This window comes from Choristoneura fumiferana, chromosome 15 (assembly GCF_025370935.1).
Source record: "Choristoneura fumiferana chromosome 15, NRCan_CFum_1, whole genome shotgun sequence".
NCBI classification, from domain to species: Eukaryota; Metazoa; Arthropoda; class Insecta; order Lepidoptera; family Tortricidae; genus Choristoneura; species Choristoneura fumiferana.
The window spans coordinates 14,704,791-14,728,753 of record NC_133486.1 but is presented as its reverse complement, the minus strand read 5'-3'; the positions used below and the strand labels follow the sequence as shown (position 1 = coordinate 14,728,753).

At 37.3% G+C, this 23,963-nt stretch overlaps 1 protein-coding gene across 4 annotated transcripts in view; it reads left to right on the top strand.

The window, feature by feature from the left end:
- Window positions 1-23,963, top strand: part of LOC141435821 (uncharacterized) — a 143,794-nt gene that overhangs the window by 107,463 nt on the left and 12,368 nt on the right. The window contains exons 2-3 of one of the 4 annotated variants that reach the window (XM_074098646.1): window positions 3,302-3,455; window positions 5,768-5,884. In XM_074098646.1, the coding sequence (XP_073954747.1) occupies window positions 3,393-3,455; window positions 5,768-5,884 (180 nt within the window). In that variant the 5' untranslated portion in view covers window positions 3,302-3,392. Of the gene's footprint in view, window positions 1-3,271; window positions 3,456-5,767; window positions 5,885-13,881; window positions 14,063-23,963 lie in introns of those variants that run through there. The other 3 variants (XM_074098647.1, XM_074098645.1, XM_074098648.1) reach the window with 3 other exon arrangements.

The window sequence follows — 23,963 nt, the reverse complement described above, 5'->3', positions numbered from 1 at the left end:
CTGAAAACCTTGCAAGCAAAATTTCTTGGTATTCTTTATGTTTCATTCCTTTTTAAAACGCAATAGGGTTAACATGCACTTTTCGCGCCGGAAACTTCATTACGTCTGATGTGAAACTTTTACAACCTAGGGTGTTATGAGTAATTTTCTGCATCTTACGATTATCATTTCTTTAACTGCTTTCTATTACTTACAACATTTTCAACATTTTTCTTCAAATTCAAAAATATCGCGTGATCTTCATTTCTTCTAGCTACTCCACTCTAAACATCCTAAAATTAATTAGAATGGGTTATAGTTTTGTTCATTTTTCAGTCTTCTATACGACGCTTGACAGGAGAAATTGACTAAGCGACATTTTTTTAAGGTAGTGAGTTATATACATGTTTGGAATCAGTAAACTACGTCATTACCTCTTTACGACGACATTAATACACAGAACTTGTAACAAGAAAGTGTCTAAAATAAATGAAGAAAGATAGTTATTAGTTTTAAATGATTAATATACTATTGTGTAGCTTAAAAAAATCTGCATCACACACATGGTGTAAATGACAGAAAATCGTTTTTTTTTTGAGATAGCGCCTTTTGGCTTAGGAGGGCAGAATATCAAACTCGGAATAATAATAGACATACCTAAATATACTGCATTTTTTTCATTTAATCTGTGCGTGCATGTGCATAACTATTTCAATAATTTAATATTGGCCATTTTTCTTTTAGTTTGATTTTCTTCTAAAAACTGCGCAACTGACAAGTAATTTTAAATTTGCATGTTGATTTTGTATATCGACTGAATACTGTTCCTGATGATATCTACTTGTAAGACCTTATGCAAACGTATTCCAGCAAATAAATATTTCATTTCATTTCGTACAAATTAAGACTGCAGATTTAGATTAGAAATCAAGTAGAATTACTAACTAAGCAAAACATACTTTTTTATAATTAAGCTCTACTCCTATTACATATTCAACTATTTTTTTACCACTTTCAAGTCTTAGTATTTGGAGACGTTTGTTGCTACTAAATCCCAGTTTACACCAGCAAGGATTATTAATGCAAGTTGTATTGCATTGCGGCGCTGGACTGACCATTTCAAACTCGTTCGCTTCACGGCGACGCAATGTATTGCAACTCACTCGATCCTCACAGGTTTTAACTTGGTTTATTGGTGATGTTTTGAGCAGAGGTCTCAGTGGGCGGACAGTATGCTAATCCGGTCTAGAATATCATAAGAACCAGTTTCGCCTGACACACTTCGGCAGTCGCGATCTTTATCGTATCAAATTTAATTTCAAATGCGATTATGTTATTAACTTATTATCTACAATACAGCAGGTCGATTAAATGGATTGAAAGTTCGTTTGTATTTTTTTAAATTAAAACTGAAATGAATAAGTTCTTTTGATTGTATGTACACAATTTAAGTTAGACCAGATGCGTTATTGTACTAAAAATTAATTCGTTTTAAAGGTTAATTTATATTAGCATCAATCATTACATTACGTCTACTGATGAATAAAGGCCTCCCCTTAGAACGCCACAATGAACGACAAGTCACCATTTGCATCCACCGGTTGTCCGCAACTCTCGCGAGGCCATCAGTAGGTACAGTTAGTGGGAGGCCTGCCCTGCCATCGCTTCTTCTTCCGGTTTGTCGTCGCCGCTCCAAGCCTCCCCCCGCCCATAACCACTACCACAACCATAACCATTTTAGGATTTTATCAAATCACTAAGCAAATCTGGTGACATGAAAAAACGAGTTGCTTTTTAGCTGATTTCGTCATTTCACTAAACAGTTTCAGGGATTTGATCAAATGACTGTTATTTTCTAGGCAAATGATAAAACGGATTCACCATTTTAACATCCTGCCTAATTTGGTCATGTCCTTTAGAGATTTTTTCAAATCTCTTTTGGACATTTCCCTGTGACACATAGAGTCACGTAAATAGGCCCGTTGCATTTCCGGCCCGACCCCCTCCCGATCCGCTGCCGTCCAATGTATGGTTTACACTTATTTATATTTGAATCATCACTATAATCATGTTTTACGTTCTATTTCTGTCTCGAGTGTATTAGTTTCCACTGAAATTATTATAAAATTTATTGACTTTAGAATAAACTTAAGCTGCGCCTGCGGTCAGCTTGTCATCCAGTGATTAATTGATGGAACAAACAAATCCATTTACCAGGAAATTCATGTGCTTAAAGAATAAAGTGTTAAATGAATATAATGTCAGTGTTAGGTGTCACATGAGGGGGAAAACACTCGCCGATTTAAACATGGGTCTGAGAAACGCCCGACATTTCTCCTCCTGGACCGCCGACCGGGTAATCTACTGGTTACACCTGCCTGTGAAGCAAAAGGCACCGGGTTCGATGCCATGACGAGGACTTTGAGTTGCTTTGTATTAGCTACTCCACTCTAAACATTTTAAAAATAATTAGAATGGGACTGGTACGTTCACTAAAAAAATGTATAGTAAATTTTGTTAATTTTTCAGTCTTCAGTAATACTTTAGGTGATTAAGAAAACTTTTAAGTTAATTATTTCTTTTTTTTTTTCAATAAATTATAATCTTTGTTTATTACTCTACGTCTAAACCGCTGAACTGACTTAGATGAAATTTGGTATAGGGATACTTTGAATCTCGGGGAGGAACAAAGGATAGTTTTTATCCCGGAAAATTGCATAGTTACCGCGGGATAGCGATAAACGAGTTCTACGCGGAAGGAGTCGCGGGCCACAGCTAGTTTGTAAATCACTACTTGGTTAACACTTTAGTGAAGTCACAGAGCTTTTTTCATGTTGTCTTATCAATATTGGATCAAATTTGCATGTAACTAAAAACCAATTTGTATAAAATATTAAGTGGTAATGATTATTTACATACAAAAACCCCGATTTAAAGACATTACTTAACTAAGGTGATTTCTTAATGTACTTATTTCGGATATGCCCCATTAAGAATAAGCATTTGGTAGCAACAACAATACTATACGTTTATATATTTGTATTTGCCGTACACATATTAAATACTCATTTACATTGTTTTTCCCTAGAAACCTGAATCAGCGAATTCTAATAATTGTTGAAATACCTACCTACTTACTTTAGTTCTTTCCTCGATTTTGTTTTAGTCGGACGTTTGCTCTAAAAACAAGAGTTCCAATTATTAAAAAAAAACCGTTCTAGTTTTAAATTTCTTATCAGCCAGTCCTGTTTTTTTGATACGCTCATAAACTTTCTATTCTATTTCCGGCCAGTCTTTGCAATTTTTTTTTAACTTGTTATAGGGGCTGTTCTAAAAGTTCCTAACAAAGTTTCAAGTGATGAGTGTTCAGTGATGATGAGTTAGTGATCAGTGAACAAAAGTGACAGTTGGTGATGAGTCGAGGATGGAAGAGACGGTTCTGTTGGGTGACGGAATCGAAGTTTTCCAGATTATGGGTTTGTTTACATTTATGTTTATAAACATTAAGATACCTAAATGTTCTGAATTTACATTTCGTCCTTAAAATTATAAATTTGATCTACTAAAGTAAGAAGTTTCATGAATGGACAAAGGTGCATCTTATGTTCGTCCGTTCGATGTACCTAAACGTGTCAACCAATTACATTTTAATCCTATTTTTGAGCAAAGTTAGTTCAAGTCAGTATGATAACATGGATGCAAATAACTAAGTAATGTATGATAGGTACAGTGGCGTGGACGGAACATTCTCATAAGGCAACACGGAGAAGCGTGAGCTAGGGATAGCTTCGGATGTTATAACTTTGACAAGTTTGTGCGTGACTCTCTGTAGAACCTTGTTGCAGTCAGTATTCCACACAAATACTTGATAAGGGTAGCAGAAGCTCCCTATGACAGGTTTCTACTGAGAAGGAGCCTCTGCTGCAATAGGGCTCTACTCTACCGAGTATATTACTTTAAAATACGAACTTGTCAAGTTACAGAGTATTTTGCTTTACTTCATCTCTGACATGACGTAAACATCCGTTCGAGTTGTTACGGGCCCACGCCACTGGTAATTCTACGTGCACGATACAATAAAGCCTATTAGGCTACGTTTCAACCAGAGATGTGCGACAGATGTGTTTTTCATGAACCAATAGGAACGCTTTATTTACCTCGCCTCGCTCCGCTCAAGTGTTTCCACTAGAGATGTGCTGTGAGAGGATGTGTAAATGAAGCGATTCTATTGGTTCATAATAAATAAGAAACACATTTTCTCGCAATACATAATCGCACTTCTCTGGTAGAAACGTAGCTTAAATTTCGTTAATGTTGTGAGAACTGAAAAAAATAATGAATTATTATTGGTAAATTGTGATTCAGAGTGCAATACTCGGTAAATTAGATAAGCAGGGAAGGAAACACAGACATACAAATATAAAGCGTCAGGATATTATATCGGCTGTTTCCGTTTGAACTAATTGCACTGTAGTTTGCTTATAATATAAAGTAATTGTTACGCTATAGTAAACTTTGTATAAATATTAGTAACCGGGGAAATAAATGTACTGTACGCGTATGTATGAGGTGAGATATAGGTGAAAACTTAATTAAACAACCTGTTGTATGTAGTAGTGATGTGTCCATATATTTGTCGGCGGCCGATCGTAAAATCCGCCAGATCACGAAATTCCTAGGCATATCGTGAAATGGCGCCATTTCATGAATTGGCTAAGGGTCATCCGCCATATCGTTCAAAACTTACCGTTTAACGATTTGCCTAGTGACGTTTAGGCAAATCATGAAATTCCTAGGCATATCATGAAACGCCGCCATATCGGTTCTGGTACTTCGCCGGCCGCTGCCGCCGATCTGCCGTATTGTTTCTCAGACACATCGTGATATGCCTGGCCAACTTTAAGGCATATCATGAAATGGCGCCATTTCACGATATGCCTAGAATTCCGTGATCTGGCGGATTTTACGATTGGCCGCCGACATACATATATTTAATATATAAGTCGAAGTTTCCGTAAGTTGCCGTTCTTAGGCAAGGTGTAAGAGGAAATAGCGAGGGCAAGACCGAGGGAGCGGACGATGAAAATGTTCTTTTTTGAAAAGTTTTATTAGCGATACCAACAAAATGTCTAGTATTTTAAAATCTCCTTTAAAGTGGCATGTTTTTAAGCTTACTGGCAACTAGACGGTAGTGCATTTTTTTCACCATGTGCGCTGAAAGTTCGATCAATGTACGATTGAAAAACAAAATTTAAGTTTGTGATTATTTTTTAAATCCAATGTAGACTATCTGATAACACAAGTACTCAAGAATATTGCGCAAAATAAAAAAATAGGTTAAAATGGTGCTCTGATCAAAACATGAATAAGGGTGATCATTTTAAAAAAACCTAAAGTCCAAATATCTCCTAAACCGTGCAACTTTCACTAAACCTATGTCCTAAGTGCACTCAATCCGTAGTTTAAGAATTATGGTCCACTTATTACCTAACACCCGTGCACCCGTATGTAAAATATATGGATTGATGGATTTTTTACTCCTTGTTTTTAAATTGTACCTATTGCACCTAAAACGGCTCCAACGGAAGACCAGTGTCGGCTGAAAGGCTCACATCATGGACTTCGGACCATTTCATGACGAGTTGTCTCTGTTTCCATTTTTCTTTACAAAAAACTTAAAATTATCGCGATTAAATGTTTTTCTTTCCTGCTTTCCGGGCAACTGACAAACCCTTGCCAAACCCTTTTCAAATAAAACTAAACTAACGTTTTTAATTTTTTCCACCAGGCGGAGCTAGTAGCGGCGGTGCGTCGGCGCGGGCGCGGCGACGGTAGCGACGACGACGAAGACCTAGGCCTGCCTAGGAGCCCCCCCGCCTCCCCGCCCACCGACAAGGCTGATAAGGTGAGCTTATAACAACGTCGTCCATTGCTGAACATAGTTCTTCCTTATACTACACTAGCCTACACTATCTGTTGCCCGCGACTCCGTCCGCGTAGTCGTATATCGCTATCCCGCGGGAACTATGCAATTTTCCGGGATAAAAAGTGTCCTATGTCCTTCTGCTCAAACTATCTATATGTATACCGAATTTAATAAGGTAACAAACAAACAAACAGACCTACAAACTTTCGCATTTATAATATTAGTAGGATTTAAGTTCAGCCCCTGCCACTGCACCTCGCGCTGCCGGGAATAATTCCCTAAATACTGCTGCAGCAGCATCAAGCTCGACTGTGTATTAACATTTACATACTTCGCTTTCGAGTTTCGGCAATGGCAAACGTCGAAATAATAAGCGCGAATTCTGTGCGCTTAGCGCCATCTATTGTAGAGTAGCAGGCATACTTATCGCTATCGCTTAGAAGCGCACGAGAATGCCTCATAACTAAGTTAGCTAGCTAAGTGTTTCTATAACTAGCCAACAGATGTCGCTACGTGATCCAAAGCTTTCCCTACTGGGATTTTCATAAAACTGATGATGAAAATCATTCGTGAAATAGGGCTCTGATATCTACCTACTTTAACATGTTTTTTTTATGAAACCAAAAGCCCTTAGTTTTTGGCCGGATAGCCAAGTGGTTAGAGAATCTGACTACGAAGCTTGAGGTCCCAAGTTCGATTCCCGGCCGGAGCACATTTTTGTATGAATAATACGAATGTTTGTTCTCGGGTCTTGGATGTTAAATACGTATTTAAGTATGTATTTATGTACCTAAATATATAAGTATGTTTATTCATTGCCTAGTATCCATATTATAAGCTTCACTACTACTACAAGGTCAATTGGTGTCAAGTGTCCCTTGATATTTATTTATATCAATCATAAATGTTCCTAGATTCTGATAGGTTACCTGCCTCCTACATCGGAAAATTATTTAGAAAAACGTGCCTTTGGCATCGTTCTCAATTCACATTACCCAGATCTATAAATGCAACTGCTATTCATAAAATATAATCGTAGATAAGATTATCATTATTGCACTAATCTTTTATAAAACGTCACATTTTTTTGCATAGATAACTCATTAAAATATGGGACGTGATATCACTTATCTTAATCCCTGCCTGTATAAAACGTATACCGGGTGTGGTCTGTAATATGAGCAAATAATCAAAACATAGTTTATACTCCTCAAACTGAACAACATTAGTTCAGCGACTTTTAATAATTAGTTTTTTAATTTTTATTACACTTGAGTTTATTCGAAGAAGCAATGTAAAGCAAAATGCTTGATGTTTGTAGCGTGACAGGCGACGTTAGTTGGGTCCTAGGATGGCGTACATTGATAGCAGTATTTAATTTGTACGAAAAAAGGAAATATCAAGGACTCTATTATTTTTAAAAGTCGCTGATATAATGTTGTTCTGTTCGACGAGGACGATCTATGTTTTAATTTTTTGCTCGTATTACAGGCCACACCCGGTATCTATCGCACTTAAAACTTGAAAGCATACGCTTGTATAGTCATGTATCCATTAAGTGCACTTGCATATTGTTTTATTTCAATAATTATTCAGATAACACTCCTCATGCTTTTAAACATGCTAATTTGCGTCAACTCCAAACAAACAAACTCAAACTCACAACATTTATTGACAACAAGAACACACTAACTACATCACAACAAAGACACAGTAAAAACATACATAAATAGGAGAAGAGAGAAAAATTAGAGACGTGCTGTAGTGTGAACTCCATTGACTACTTAATCAATGATGTGATTTGGTATGGAGATAATTATTATTCCATGGCCCTGGGAAGGATATAATAAGGCAGCAGTTAATTCGATATAAATTAAAAATCGAATTACTTACTTACAGCTTTTTTATTACAGTTCTTTCTAGGTAACTTTGACTTTTTGTTTAGTAGTGTCAACAACCCAATTATGTGTATTAATTTATTTATAATGAAAACCTTGGAAACTAATATTGATTTTATTGACCATTGAAATCTGAATTATCCTTCTACAAAAGTTTAGCACGTCACAGATAAAGCAAAATCTTAAGCCAGAGTATAATCTTTTGAATGCTCAATTGCAAAAAATAATTTATTGTTGCCAGATCGTTTTATAAATAGCTTTCTTTTTATCAGCCAGTATCTGTGATAACACCAATATTATCTATGTTGGATATCCCGTGAGCAAATCAATCAATAGACAATATGCGTTGTTAAACTATTTTTTAAATTAAAATAAATAAAATAACACGATTGTGGTTCATTGACATGGACATCCAAAAAGTAACGTCTGAATCGATTATTTAACACTAGCATTTACCTGCGGATTTGCTCGCGTGAACCATAAACATTTCAAAGAAGCAAGCAATTATGCAAGCATGCAAGTGAGCATGTAATTATGCAAGAAATAGCGCAAGCAAGCATGCATTAAAGACTGCATTCATGCATGCAAGCAAGCATGCAAGGAAGCATCTAAGCAAGCATGCAAGCAAGATTATAGGTAAACATGTATGCAAGCATGCAAGCTAGAATGCAAGCAAGCATGCAAACAATAGATCAAGCAAGCATACTCCCAAATATGCAAGAAATAGTGCAAGCAAGCATGCATTCAAGACTACATTCAAGCATGCAACCAAGCATGCAAGCCAGAATGGAATCAACAGATCAAGCAAGCATACTCCCAAAGTTGCAAGCAATAATTCAAGCACAATTCATTCAAGGCTGCATTCAAGCATGCAAGCAAGCATGCACAAGACTACATTCAAGCATGCAACCAAGCATGCAAGCCAGAATGGAAACAACAGATCAAGCAAGCATACTCCCAAAGTTGCAAGCAATAATTCAAGCAAGAATTCATTCAAGGCTGCATTCAAGCATGCAAGCAAGCATGCAAGTTATTTTGTTCAAATATTAATTTCTTCGCACGAGTAGGTAAATCATTGGATACAGCGGTTGAATTGAGATTCTGGGATTTCACAAAATTCCCGTGGGAATTCCCGAAAATTACGTCGTGGTTTTCATTGACGTTGCATTAAAAACAACCATCCCAAATTTCATTACTCTAATCTCAGCGGTTGTTATTTCGAGATTTTATCCCTATCCCGTGGGAATATCGGGGTAAAAAGTAGCCTATCTTTTATTCCAGATGTCCAGCTATCATACCAAATTTCATCCAAATCCGTCCAGCCGTTTCAGCGTGAAGGAGTAACAAACATACTCACTCACTCACTCACAAACTTTCGCATTTATAATATTATTAAGTAGGATAATCAACATATCAAAAATATGATTTTTGCACCATATTGGGCACCTACTTTTAAAGCGTTGCTCCCAAACAAGCCATGCATTGCACACGTAAGAAACAAGAAGAGATCAGAGACAATACTTATTGTAACATCGACCTCGCTGCACTTTCACCGTTGCATCCACTGCAGTTGCGCGTGCACATGAGAATGTAGGGACACTGGATATGCCTTCTAAGGATTAGATTATACTATAGTTTCTATGTTTTTTCTTTTACTTTTAAGGGGCAAAGGCAATAGGTCTACGCAGACTTTATAATGCATCGTTTCTTTTTCTTTTTTTGTCTTTGCATCGTGTGTTTTAGGTTGTTATATTGTTGTATTCTGTAGTAAATTATAACTGTCGAATTCCCTATTTCTTATTACTACTATTTATACTGCAAAATTAGCGACAAACATGAATAGGCGGGTTCTTCAAATAACATTTTTACAGCCAGTTTCCTAAGGTACTGCTATATTTTCTTTTAAGCCCTGCTACTATTGAATTTAACGTAGAGTCACTTTTTTATTTCGCTTTAAATATCATTAAGTTATTCAGTTTTTACAAGTTTAATAAAGATACTGCTATATTTTCATGCTACTATATGATTATTTCTTACCGTTTCAGAGTCACTTTATTTATATTTCACGCCTTTATACGTATATTCAACTATGTAGTTAGTTCAGTATAATATAATATGTCGGAGGGTTACGAAGAAGAAGAATGAATTATGAAGAGTCTGGCCGCACATTCAATGCAAAAATCGGCTACGTCAGCCACCTGAGAGCATATCAGTGGCTTGGCTCTCTCAGCGTTAGAAAATACCTAGTCGCTAAAGCCAAATACGGCTAGGAGACGAGGATGATTATTTGTAAAAAAAATGCTTTTTTTTGGTGATCGGTTAAGAAGAACTTCTAGCCGTACTTTAGCTGCGTGTGATGCAACCGCGCTTTGGCATTGTAGGCGCAAACCGAGCGTGCTAACAACGGTATCATATTTCCACCACCCTTGTTGCATTCGATATTGCTTAAGTACTTTAGTTCCCAAGTATTTATTGAATGCTGTCCGAAAGTTCCTCTTATTTACTTACTAATGGCTCAACCCGAAGTGGACCTTGGCCTCCGACACCAAAGAACGCCACTGCCACAGAATATATAATAGTACTAACGATACAGAATGGCCACGCTCCGCCCCGCACCGGTTCGAGTTACCCCACCCCTCAAGTGCAGATTGCAGGAAAACCGCAGGAAAGCAGTCGGGTGCGCAACGCGATGTATGTCGGCCGCATGGCACTAAGTTCGGGAGCAATTATTTTGCGAAATGGTAACGGTACCCTACCTACTTCCTTTTTCCAAATAAATAATGATTTCTGAAATTATCGCGAGCCATACCTACATATAAAGTATCTTTAAATGTCATTGGTAGCACTTATTAGGGTTTTACGATTGTCAGCCCTGTGCGCACAGATTGACGCGTTGTACAGACATCGTCGTGCCTTTGTAGATTCAAAAACGCGTATTATGTACGGCGTGGCCGCCGTGTGCCACTGCTCTGTACTGAGCCACGTCTCGCCACTCTGTATGCTCGAACTGGGTGATATTCTTCTCGACTTGAGGCCTTATTGTCTCAGAATCCCGATCTTTTTCACCACTTCTTCCTGTCACACGGCGTGGGTTGGGGATTGAAAGAGATGGTAAATGCGATCGCGAGCGTTAAGCCCAGTTTAGACCTGCAAGAAAAAGTTGCATGACATTGCGGCGCTTGGTAATCAAGATTACTGCACTATGAACTCGTTGGCTTTACCGCCTCGCAATGTAATGGAACTTGCACGATTTTCTTGCAGGTCTAAACCGAGCTACCGCGGTTAATTAAAAAAAAATGAGGCTGACAACGCAATCTCTATTCCCCAATTCTCCAATAATTTAATCTTAGTAGAATATTTCTTCTCTGTCATTTCATCAGTAGGTACTTGAGCGTTGATGTTAATAGCATTAATTATTTTTCTTTGTGCCCTAGTGAACTCTGCGCGGGCATTCTGCTATTTTGTGCACTGCTATTGGATAATAGGTTTTCAGTTATTTAATTAAAACTTTGTAGGCATCTATTTGATACGTTGATACGAAGTTGTTTAAATTGATAGATCACTTTTCTAGCCGAGTTTAGACTTGCAAGAAAAATCGTGCAAGTTGCATTACATTGCAAGGCCGTAAAGCCAACGAGTTTGTAGTGTTCAATCGAGCGCCGCAATGTAATGCAACTTGCGCGATTTTTCTTGCAAGTCTCAACTCGGCTTCTGGCTGTACAGTACATGGCGAGTGCTATGACATATGAGAACTTTATGACTCATACGGCCTCGACCACGGCCAGGGCGCCATTAAATATTAACAGCTAGCTCTATTACTACGGCTTCAACATCAATATTCACGGCTAACGCTTAAAAGCACTATCACTGGGGGCCTACCACGCTCTCCTAATACGATTCAGTTTAGGCTCTAAACTGAACTGCATCGCTATTTCGTATCACGACGTTACTTTTGCGATTCAGTTCAAGCACGGTTCAGCGGCAGCGATACAGACATTTTCATTCACTCACTTCAAGCGATTTTCGTACCATGACGCTTAACTTGAGTGGGAATTGAATAGCTTCAGTGTCAAATTTAGCGATTCAGTATAAGTTACTCATTCAGTCAATTCTTTTGGATCGCTTTTTTTCAACTAATAAATTTCAAGAACTTTTAAACTTTTATTCAAGTTTTATAACTTTTCATAGGTACTCACGACAATGTGCTTCTTAACTCCTCATTGATAAAACTAATTTATCAGTAAGAAAAGAGACTCACGGATTAGTGACAGCGTAAACATTTATTTGTAATCAACACAACGGTTGCTAAGAACACGGAATGACATAGAGTTATGGTTTTCCAAAAAAAAGAGGTTTTATTAAACAATATTTGGTTTGCCTCCTTCCTCTTTGGTTTGCATATAGCGGCATCCCTTTCGCGACTTAGCGTTTCAGTTTCGGACCAGAGACAATATCTTCTTTCATTCACTTGTAAACCATTGAGACTCGGCTCTGAGAAATAAACGTAGTGGTACCAATTTCGACGATTTAGTTTAGGTGCCTAAATTGAACTGCTCTGCGTTTGGATCGTTTATGAAAAGATCATAGTAGGCCCCCTGGAGTCGCAGCTCAACTGCTTAGAGTTGCAGCAAGTTATATCGATAACTAATGTCAAACCGACTGTCAAATTTTTGATTAAGGAAATGTTTAGTCGTAGTAGTTTACTTAATCGGAGTTTTGATGGTCTATTCCAGGGGTCGGCAACGCCCGGCCCGACACCTATCTCCTTGCGGCCTGCGACTGTATTGTAATAGGTAACTAGGTAGACATATATTAGGTACAAAATTATCTTACAAGTGCGGCCCGCCTTTATCTATTTTTTTCACTATGTGATTGTATTTTTTCCATTAGTTTTATTGATGGAACTGGGCTTTTTCCCCAATAGTTACATTCAACAAAGGGGTTTCCCTTGATGGAACTACCCGGACCTTTTTTCCGAGTAGTTACATTAAAAATGCAGGGTTTAATTTAATAGACCAAATGGACTATATATCCATTAATTGCCCTTGAGTCAGTTTCCTCGGCAGTGCATATCTGGGCTTCAGTTTGACAGAGAAAAAGCGCACATACTAACTTCTGTCGTAAATACCTACTCTGAGTGCATGCTCGTAAGTAAAAAAACATCGAAAATACAATATGCTATGTCGTCAGTAGGTAATGTAATGACAGATCGATGATATAATAAATATTCTACTGTGTTTTACTCGTGCCTATTGTTTCGACTACTACGAGTATATGTTTACTACCGTTGTTATTTTTATAAAGTGCTCAGGATTGTTTTGAAACTTGGGAATTATTATTTGTTTTTTGGGTCGGGAGCAAGATAGTGCAGTTGGTAGCACATTTGGTGCGTTGTATACTAGGTTTAATAAAACTCTTATTTAACTGCTCTCAGATGCTTTTAAAATCTTTTTAATAAGTAGTTGCAGGTCAAGACAATACACTTAAAGCGTGAAGCCTTAATAAAATAACTCTATTCTCAGCGGGTTGTCTAAACTTTTTTACGTGACTTCAGGTGTGGAAAAGGTTGTAGAATAGATGTGAGGTGTTGCACCCGAAAAAGGTCATAGAAATATCCGAAAATTTGCCACAGTTCCTGAAAAATTCTACTTCAACTGATTGATACGGTCTTAAATACAAATTTTATACCATTATGGTTATAGTAACTAAACTGTGTTAATAAATACAAGTATAATCTAAATAGTTTATGCATTATAATATTTATTCAAAACTTTCTCACACGTTTATCCATACAGCCTGCACAATGCCGTTATAATATACATAAATACCTACAACGATTCTTTTGAGTTAACATGAACTATGTTCACGCAAAAATTCGAGCTTGTTCTATACAAAATCGGTATCCCGATTGTTCTCAATTTGAATAAGATTATCCGATAAACTATAAAAATATTTATCTTTGCTATCTCCATTGTAAGCTGCCAGTATTCTATCAGCAGACGTCATATTACCTTTTAAGGCTTCCACACACTTCACGGCGAATACTGCCAGTTACGGCCAGTCTTTATTCGGCCTTAGCTAACGCCACTCGCGCGTTAGAAGAAAAAAAACGATATTCGAAACAGTACAAATACTTCAAATTAGAACTTGTGTCTTTAATGAGAACATCGCTGGCTGCTAGCGAATTTTTGTGTTATTTAAAAACTAAAATTTAAAAAGTGTCGACGTGCAAAATAGTGATGTGACGGACCGCTTCTTTGTAAATATTTTACGGTTTTTTTATGTTATGTTTTAACACTTTCTGCACACAGAAAAATTACTTAATATTTAAAAAGTTGTTCTCAATAATGATTTCGCGTTTACTGGTTAGTTTTAGACGTTGCAAGCGTTTGCCTTTTGAATACACACCGTTTCAACATGCGTGCGTGAAATTCACACTTCGCCAAGGAAACACACACGTAAAAATAAAAAAGCGACAAAGAAAGTCAAGTCGCTAATGCGTTTCCTCGTGTTGATTTGTTGATGAATATCTTGATATTTATTGATGTAAAGAATGCTTTTAATTGGCTGTGAAATATGATAACGCATTTATTGAGGTTTTGGGGTTTTATTGAAGCCATATTAATTACTTGATAAACTATTAGACACACTAACACTTTTTACACCAACTTGTTGGCGAATAATAATAATAATATTTAAAAACGTTTCACATTAAAATCTAATTTAAGTAAAGCCTATTAACTACTAAATTTATGATAAGGTTTTTTTAAACGGTCTTGTTTTTTCCGAACCGTGACCAACAACTTTAACAACTGGTACGAGTTTATAAATTATCAATCAAAATGCCTTTTTATCCTAATAATATTATAACTGCAAAAGCTTGTGAGTATGTGTGCGCGCGTGTGTCAGTGTGTTTGTTATTCCTTTACGCTATAACGGCTGCGATGGATTTAAAATTAAATTTGGTATGTAGAATTGTAGATAGCTGGATGCCTGGGCACAGCGACGATGAATGAACCAAATCCTCCTAACTCTGACAGATCTTTGACATGCAATTGGGTGGGTACCTTAGCACACCCTAGCCAAACCTCCTAAGTTGCATGTTGGAGATTTATCAGTTGAGCGGTGTTGGTTCTTCATCGTTCGTGTTTGTCATACAACGTAAATGAAGATTACTATGTAATTATTGATAATTCCCATGGGAATTTAGTAAAATATCTGAAAAGCCGACTGCTGGATCTAATGTTTTACCCGAGTAAAGCCGCAGGTTAAAGCCTTGCACATTATTCATATAAGTATACGATAATTTGCGTTTGTTACTTAAGTGACGCTACAACCACTGGATGAATTTGGATGATCGCCAACGAACTTGGATGAAAATTGGTATGTAGACAGCTGGATTTTGGAATAACACAAATTTGTTCGCATGGGTTTGGGATGCATGTATGTAGGTACGTAAAATCTCGAAATCCGCTGAGTCGAAACATCAAATTTTGCATGGTTGTTCATCATACAACACGAATTTTATCTCTGAGAAGTCCCTTGAGTATTTAAAATAGCGAAATTTTAATTTAACTGCCATAACTAAATCATTCAGCAAACATAAGTTGACATTTGACACTTATTTTTCAAAAAAAAAAAACTGTTTCTTGCTTTTTCAATCGGCAGTGATAATGATAACCAGAGAGCGAATTTTCATCGCTTTTTTTGGCCTGTCATAGTGACTTCACTTATCGATCTACCTATCAGATGATGTCGACAGACTTTAAATTAGATTGTCTTAAACATATCAAGTTATGTAGAGCGTTCTTTTTCCGACAACAAATGGATATTTGAATTTGACTGTAAAAGAAGTTGTTTAAAACCGGGAAATATGAAAAAAAAAACTATTTCTTTTATAGAGCCATTAATGGAACACTTGCGAACATTACTACAGAAGAATTTCAACGTGAAATTAGAAAAAAAAACTGAACTGAAATTATTAAATTAGAAATTGTTATCCATTCATTGTTCATTGCATATGTCTCATCATCATCATCATCAGCCTATGTTCGTCCACTGCTGGACATAGGCCTCTCCCATGGCACGCCACTCAGCACGATCCTCGGCCACTCTCATCCAGCTTTGCATATATCTATTTCACATTTTTAACTTCTGGAAAGTTAATTGGAAGAGATCGCTCTTTAACTTAAGGCCGCCTATTGTTTACCTCCACTTTTAATCTTCTTTAGTACCTATGTTGTGTATCGATATATGGATGTACCTATATAGGAAGACGATAAGTGAGAAGTCCCTATGACAGGTCAAAAAATGCCATGAAAGTTCCACACTCTTGAGATAACGTCCTTGCTAAGAATTTAGTTGTAGGTACGGTTAAATTAACTTCGGATTTCGCACATCATCAACAATGTCGCAAGTAAATACGCACTATGTGTAGTTTGGAAAGAAAATGTCAACAAAAATCCTTTCGCTTAAATATATCTTTCCTGTTAGATGTAAAGTAACAAATCACGAAGCGGATTATTTTCTATTTAACAGCCGTTAGCGCAGTTTGCTAGCGGTTTTAGAATCGCAAAAACGTGAGAACACTTCAACACGAGCCCCGCAATTTGTAGAAAACTCGATAATTGAATAATTTCATAAAACAATTGTTTACGTCACTACTTTTACTATTTGCTGTTTTCTATGGTAATTGTTGGATTACTCAATACCAAATCATACCATAATAAAGAAATGTTTAAACACACAAAACCCAGGAGGTTCGTTTCGAAGGTTATTCTGATCTGGACATAATAATCTTGAAAATTATGCTATACTGGAGCAAAATCGCCAAAACCTTGTTTATTGTCAGTATAGGTCAGATTAGTGTCGTTCCTTTGTCAAGATGAAAATTAAAAGCGTGTTTGAAAGGGCTCTTTCTTACGTCTTTTTGCGTCTGAAGAATTCGATGCAAGAAATTGGCTGACAGTATTGTTTTGAAAACAAGATACACTATTGCTATTTAACCACAAATCCATACTAATATTATAAATGCGACAGTGTGAGTGTTTGTTTGTATGTTTGTCCGTCTTTCACACCGTAACGGAGCGACGGATCGTCGTGATTTTTGGCATAGAGATAGTTTATGGGCCCGAGAGTGACATAGTCTACTTTTTATCCCGGAAAAATGCACAGTTCCCGAGGGAATAGCGCGCGATAACCGAATACCACGCGGGCGAAGCTGCGGGCAAAAGTTAGTTAATCATAAAACCAATTACAAAACCAATTTACTTTTAAGAAGACATCACAAAATGACCGAAATAGTGTAGCCAGCTTTGACATGACTTTTCCCTATTTAATCGTATCGAATCGTGATTTGCTCAACTCTTCTTCAAACTCAAACTGTCTATATTTTTTTCTCCTTTTATACGCACCAAATACACACTAACACGTGTTTACCTTCTATCCTTAACACCGTGACATTTGACGGAGTCGTTGGCAGCGACGGAAGCACCTGCAATGCCGACTGTTCAGAAATTGGTTTATATTGTAATCTCCTTAGCATAAACTTCAGTCAGTGTAAATATGTCCCGTGTGAGCCACGCGGAAACGTGCGATATACTCATTACTCGTATTTGCTTAATGTGATTAATATATGCGCCGACGCCGATACTATAACTGGGCAGAGGGATTGTATAGTGTGCCATAGGTGTACCTTTTTGAACATGAAACTATCGTGAGATTCACTCATATTAAATGTTATTATAACGATAACTCACGTCTTAAACCGGTTAGCTCGACATGTTCCCACTATTTCGTAGCCCTTCCTCTTAGGAGTAGGTACGGAACCGGCGGCTTTCGCAACATCACACTACGCGCCACCGCTCTGAAAGACTGTCAACGAAAATCCTACTTAAATATATCTTTCCTGTTAGATGTAGTAACAAAGAAGTTATTTTCTATTTACACTTAGCGCAGTTTGCTAGCGGTTTTAGAATCGCAAAAACGTAGAACACATCAACACGTTTTGTAGAACTCGATAATTGTAATTTCATAAAACAAGTTTACGTCACTACTACTATTTGCTTTTTCTATGGTAATTGTTGGATTACTCAATGCCAAATCATACCATAATAAAGAAATGTTTAAACACCGCCCAGGAGGTTCGTTTCGAAGGTTATTCTGATCTGGACATAATAATCTTGAAAATTATGCTATACTGGAGCAAAATCGCCAAAACCTTGTTTATTGTCAGTATAGGTCAGATTAGTGTCGTCCCTTTGTCAAGATGGAAATTAAAAGCGTGCTTGAAAGGGCTCTTTCTACGTCTTTTTGCGTCTGAAGAATTCGATGCAAGGAACTTGGCTGTATTGTTTTGAAAACAAGATACACTATTGCTATTTAACCACAAATCCATACTAATATTATAAATGCGACAGTGTGAGTGTTTGTTTGTATGTTTGTCCGTCTTTCACACCGTAACGGAGCGACGGATCGTCGTGATTTTTGGCATAGAGATAGTTTATGGGCCCGAGAGTGACATAGTCTACTTTTTATCCCGGAAAAATGCACAGTTCCCGAGGGAATAGCGCGCGATAACCGAATACCACGCGGGCGAAGCTGCGGGCAAAAGCTAGTTAATCATAAAACTCTCATTAAACCAATTACAAAACCAATTTACTTTTAAGAAGACATCACAAAATGACCGAAATAGTGTAGCCAGCTTTGACATGACTTTTCCCTATTTAATCGTGATTTGCTCAACTCTTCTTCAAACTCAAACTGTCTATATTTTTTTCTCCTTTTATACGCACCAAATACACACTAACACGTGTTTACCTTCTATCCTTAACACCGTGACATTTGACGGAGTCGTTGGCAGCGACGGAAGCACCTGCAATGCCGACTGTTCAGAAATTGGTTTATATTGTAATCTCCTTAGCATAAACTTCAGTCAGTGTAAATATGTCCCGTGTGAGCCACGCGGAAACGTGCGATATACTCATTACTCGTATTTGCTTAATGTGATTAATATATGCGCCGACGCCGATACTATAACTGGGTAGAGGGATTGTATAGTGTGCCATAGGTGTACCTGTCTTTTTTTCAATGTTGTCAAACGTTTATTTGCAATAACTGCAAAAACAAATAATTTTAGCGCCCCTATTTGTGTGACTTGCTGGCTTAAGATCTATTTTTGTTAAAATATTATCAGGGAAATTTAAAATTAGTATTGCTTTACTAATATTATTGTTCCAATTAGTCCTTTGGTTATAAAAATCATTTCAGTGTTTCCACTTCTTCTTTATATCTACTTAACTAATTTCAACAATGCTACTAGTCTAGCCACTAGCAGTTTTTGTGGAAAACCCATTAAGTTGGCAACACTGATAATTTTAAATAGTGCAGCAATTAAAAAAATCAGACTCAAGCTTAAAAACGGGAAACCAAACACTAATGTGTATAAGTATTTTTAGGGTTCCGTAGCCAAAATGGCAAAAACGGAACCCTTATAGTTTCGCCATGTCTGTCTGTCTGTCCGTCCGCGGCTTTGTTCAGGGACTATCAATGCTAGTAAGCTGTAATTTTGGACGAATATATATGTAAACTATGCCGACAAAATGGTACATTAAAAATTTCAAATAATTATTTTTACAGTACCTTCCATAGACGTAAAGTGGGGGTGATTTTTGTTTTCTCATCTAGTCTTGTAGTGTGGTGTATCGATGGATAGGTCTTTTAAAACCATTAGGGGGTTGCTAAATAGATTTTTCGGTTCAGTAATTTGTTTGCAAATATTCAACTTTAAAGTGCAAATTTTCATTAAAATCGGGAGCCCCCTTCTAAAATCTAAACCGGTGGGTGTAAAAATTTGAAAAAAATCAGGATGGTAGTAAGTATATCAAACTTACTAGGAAAACTATAACGGTTAAGTTTCCTTGAGAATTATTAGTAATTTAAGAGTCAATAACAGCCTAAGGTATAAAATATACCTAAACTTGGAATATTCCGTTCAAAATACGAAACCCTTAGAAATATATTACTTTAATTTTTCGTAATGGCTACGGAACCCTATTTCGGGCGTGTCCGACACGCTCTTGGCCGGTTTTTTAATTACCCTCAATTCCATACATGACTGACAGAGCATAGACAACTTTGTTACACTTTTTGATATCTAGTGCGAAAATACTTTTGACTTCGTTTCTTAAATCACTTTTTGTTGCTAGCTTTACCTCATAGCTTGAGGATTCAGCTCTTTTTTCTCAACTTCCGTTGTTTTCTCTCGTCCATGGATACTTTGAACCTCAATTTGTTAGATTCATAGGCTACCGGATCCATCAAGGCCTTATACGCCATAAATTAATCCACACGCTTAAATATTTCGAAACAAAGCATTAGAATAATTACCGTAATGCCTATTGTGCGTTATATTGATAGTATCGTGCTGTGTTTAAACAAAATCGTGTATTACACAAGATACCAATGCCACGGAACGCGTAGGTTTGAAACATACGTACGTGCACGCGACCGCAAAGTTATTTGCGTATGTTAAACCATTTGATTTATACGCGAAGTAGGTCATGTTATCCGCAAAATTAAGTAAGTACTTTGAATTGGCCATCGGTTCGATGAACGTTCTATTGTTTATTGTTTTCGCGAGATGCAGATACATTCGGTGACTGGGCTGCGGTAAAGTTGTCATGCTTAAACCAGTAACACAATCTGTGAGGATAATCGTAAAAGTTTACTATGATCAATTATAGGTCATAAAAAGAGTTGATTTGATCTGCTGTTCGTGGCGTGAAATTTATTTAGTAAAGCTAAAATAGTATGTAAAAGGGCCAGGGTTAGATTGCTTTTCACATTGCACTTCTTAGCAAAAAATGTCATCAAAACCCACCCAAATCTTTAGAAATCTTAACGCATACTGCGAAACGAATGTCACAGCTCATTAAGGACCGATTCAATTGAAGGTTAACGGTGACAATTTAAAAGCGTAGTCGGATAATTTATCAACCGCACTTACGCCCACACTACCTGCGATACGCTTCGTGACAATTTAAAAACGATTGACACATTTTCGTTGCAAAACCGATAATTACACGCAACGGTACAACCCTAAACTCGGAAGCTCGTCCGGTCGTTTTGCCGCGCTAGTGCTTACGCAAGGCGTTTGAAAATGGAACGTTTCAGTTTTAAAAGTAAAACCTCGCTTCGCTGGCCAGTACTGTGGAATTAGTTATTTTTTCTTGCAGCTTGCGTATTGTTTAATGATGCTTGTTGATTACAGAACTATTTGTAATCTTTTGTTTACACTTTTCTATCCACGCTTGAGTTAGGTTTCTTGTCATTTTCACGTTTTATCAGCCGCAAAAAAGTTAATAGCTCTATTGATACTTGCAAAACATTTTTGTACTAAAACGAACATTTCCTTAAGATCTATTGAAATGAAAATAGTTGGGAAATCTTCGTCACTCAACCAAAATAGATAGATCTTTCTTTGTTCAGTCCGTAGTTGTAATAGCAAGTCTTAGTAAAATAGTTGATATATTGACTCCCGCGCACGCTTTCTCGCTTTCTACAGTTCAATTGTTACGTTGTCAACTACGCGAATAAGTTATTTTCTAGCATCAATAATTGAATTATTGAATCTCGAAAAGGTCAAACTCAAACTCAAACTCATTTATTTGCTTTGAAACAATACAAAATACTGAATCAAACCCTGTAAGGGCACTGTAATAGAATGCATTTATTTATTAATTAAATGCAATTCACATGTCAATAAGTACAATACAGCACAAAACATATTATGAAACACGGAAGGGCGTAGCATTAGCAGCATTTTGTATAGTAATATTATGTCCTTCTTGGCTAGTAAAGGTACAGTTCTACTCTCAGGTCGCACCTATGTATTTTTACCTATCATATTAGAGATAGCAGAAGAATTAGTTCAGATAATGACCTTAATTATGTAGGAGATTAATACTGGTGGCAAATTCGAGGTTTAGCTGTATTGTTATTTTCAGTCGAGTTCATAAGCTTGTGAGCAAAATTTTGATCAATAATATCTGAACACGACTCTATTGTTAACGGCGTAGAAGCGTGTTCAGATATTTTAGATCAAACTTTTGCTCACAAGTTTATGAACTAGACTGTAGAAACAAAGGGCAGTAAAGACAAAATTGTGCCGTTGCCGCGTTTTGAAAATACTTCAGTAATTCATATCTTTGAATATAAAAACATGTCATCTGAAAATACCAAATATTCCTTTAGTTATTTTTTGTCATTATATCTGTCAGTCTGATGAATCGATTTCGATTCATTTTTTTACGTGTAATCAAAATTCTTTGCAGTGTTCCTTAGCTGTTTTCATTAATACAGTAACACTCTTGGGGGTTTTTCAGCTTTTATTAGTTGGTTAGATACCAACGTAATTATTTGTTAAAAAAATGCACTGCAATTTGGCGTAAGTACAGTCAACCAACTTGATTCCTGGGCCACTGGAACCTTATCATAGTAAATATAAATTCTCTTTAAAACTGTTTATAGAATGACGTATATTGTCGTTACGGTAAGGTTCTCTGGTGGCCTAGGAATTAAATTGGTTGACTGTACCTGCAAAATTTTGACGACCGGATGGCCTAGTGGTTAGAGAACCTGACTACGAAGCTTGAGGTCCCGGGTTCGATTTCCGGCCGGGGCAGATATTGTAGAACAATACGAATGTTTTTCTTAGGCCTTGGATGTTTAAATGTATTTAAGTATGTATTTATATATAAGTATGTTTATCCGTTGCCTTAGTATCCATAGTACAAGCTTTGCTTAGTTTGGGACTAGGTCATGGTGTCAAGTGTCCCATGATATTTATTAATTTATTATAAAATTTCATTTACACATACCACTTTATTAAGTTATTAGACATCAGAACACTTGAGTACCTTCAACAATTTACACAAACACGTAATGGGTAAACCGCAAATACCGCAACATCAAAGACGATCCAACAGTCGATACTTTAATATCGATACGTGATTATACCACTTGATGGTTTATCGAAGCAATATCGAAGCAATTGACGCGTGTTTATAGCCGGCTTACATTGTTATATTGCCTTTTACCGAGTGAATAGAACCATATTGGACTTTAAAGGGCATTTCATCATCCCAGCCTATATACGTCCCACTGCTGGGCACAGGCCTCCTCTCAGAACAAGAGGGCTTGGTCCATAGTTCCCACGCGGGCCCAGCGCGGATTGGGAACTTTACACACACCATTGAATTGCTTCGCAGGTTTGTGCAGGTTTCCTCACGATGTTTTCCTTCACCACAAAGCTCGTGGTAAAAGGGCATTTACTTAAATACAAATTCTGCGTCTCTGTTCCGCTCTACTTAAACTCTTAAGTTGAGCGGGACAGAGACGCAGTTACACTGGTCGAAACAAATGAATAACACGGCATAATTGACACCAAATTTACCTAATCCCATACTAAGCAAAGCTTGTGTTATGAGTAGTAATGGGCAACGGATAAACATACCTATAGATAATAAAAGTAGGAACATATTTAATGAAAGTCAATCAGGGCTATGGAGAGGTCTATTGCTCGGGGTTTATTTGCGGGATAGAATCAAAAATGATGATATCCGCAGTAGAACTAGGTTACCGAGAATTGAAAAACTGAAGTGGCAGTGGGCAGGGCACATTGCTCGCAGGACTGATGGCTGATCAGGTCAGAAGGTTCTCGAATGGCGTCCGCGGACCGGGAGACGAGCTGTCGGTAGGCCTCCAACAAGACGGAGCGACGACCTGGTTAAGATCGCGGGATCGCGGTGGATGCGGAAAGCACAAGACCGGTCTGAGTGGAGAACCTTGGTAGGGGGAGAGGCCTATGTCCAGAAATGTTTCGGGCTAATTCGTAGCCCTGCGCCTAGTATCACGGTAGTTTCATGTTTAAAGTAGATAGATACAGGTAACTATACCAAGACTCGCGAACAAACAATTTTTCATAAAATTACCTATATTGCCTCGACCGGGAATCGAACCCGGGACCTCAATCTTCGTAATTAGGGTTTCTTACCACTAGGCTATGCGGTCGTCCAATGGAAATGGATTTCACGTATTTAATAATACGTTGGGACCTACGGTCCAAGCCCACTTATTCTGCGAGGACGCCTATGTGCCCT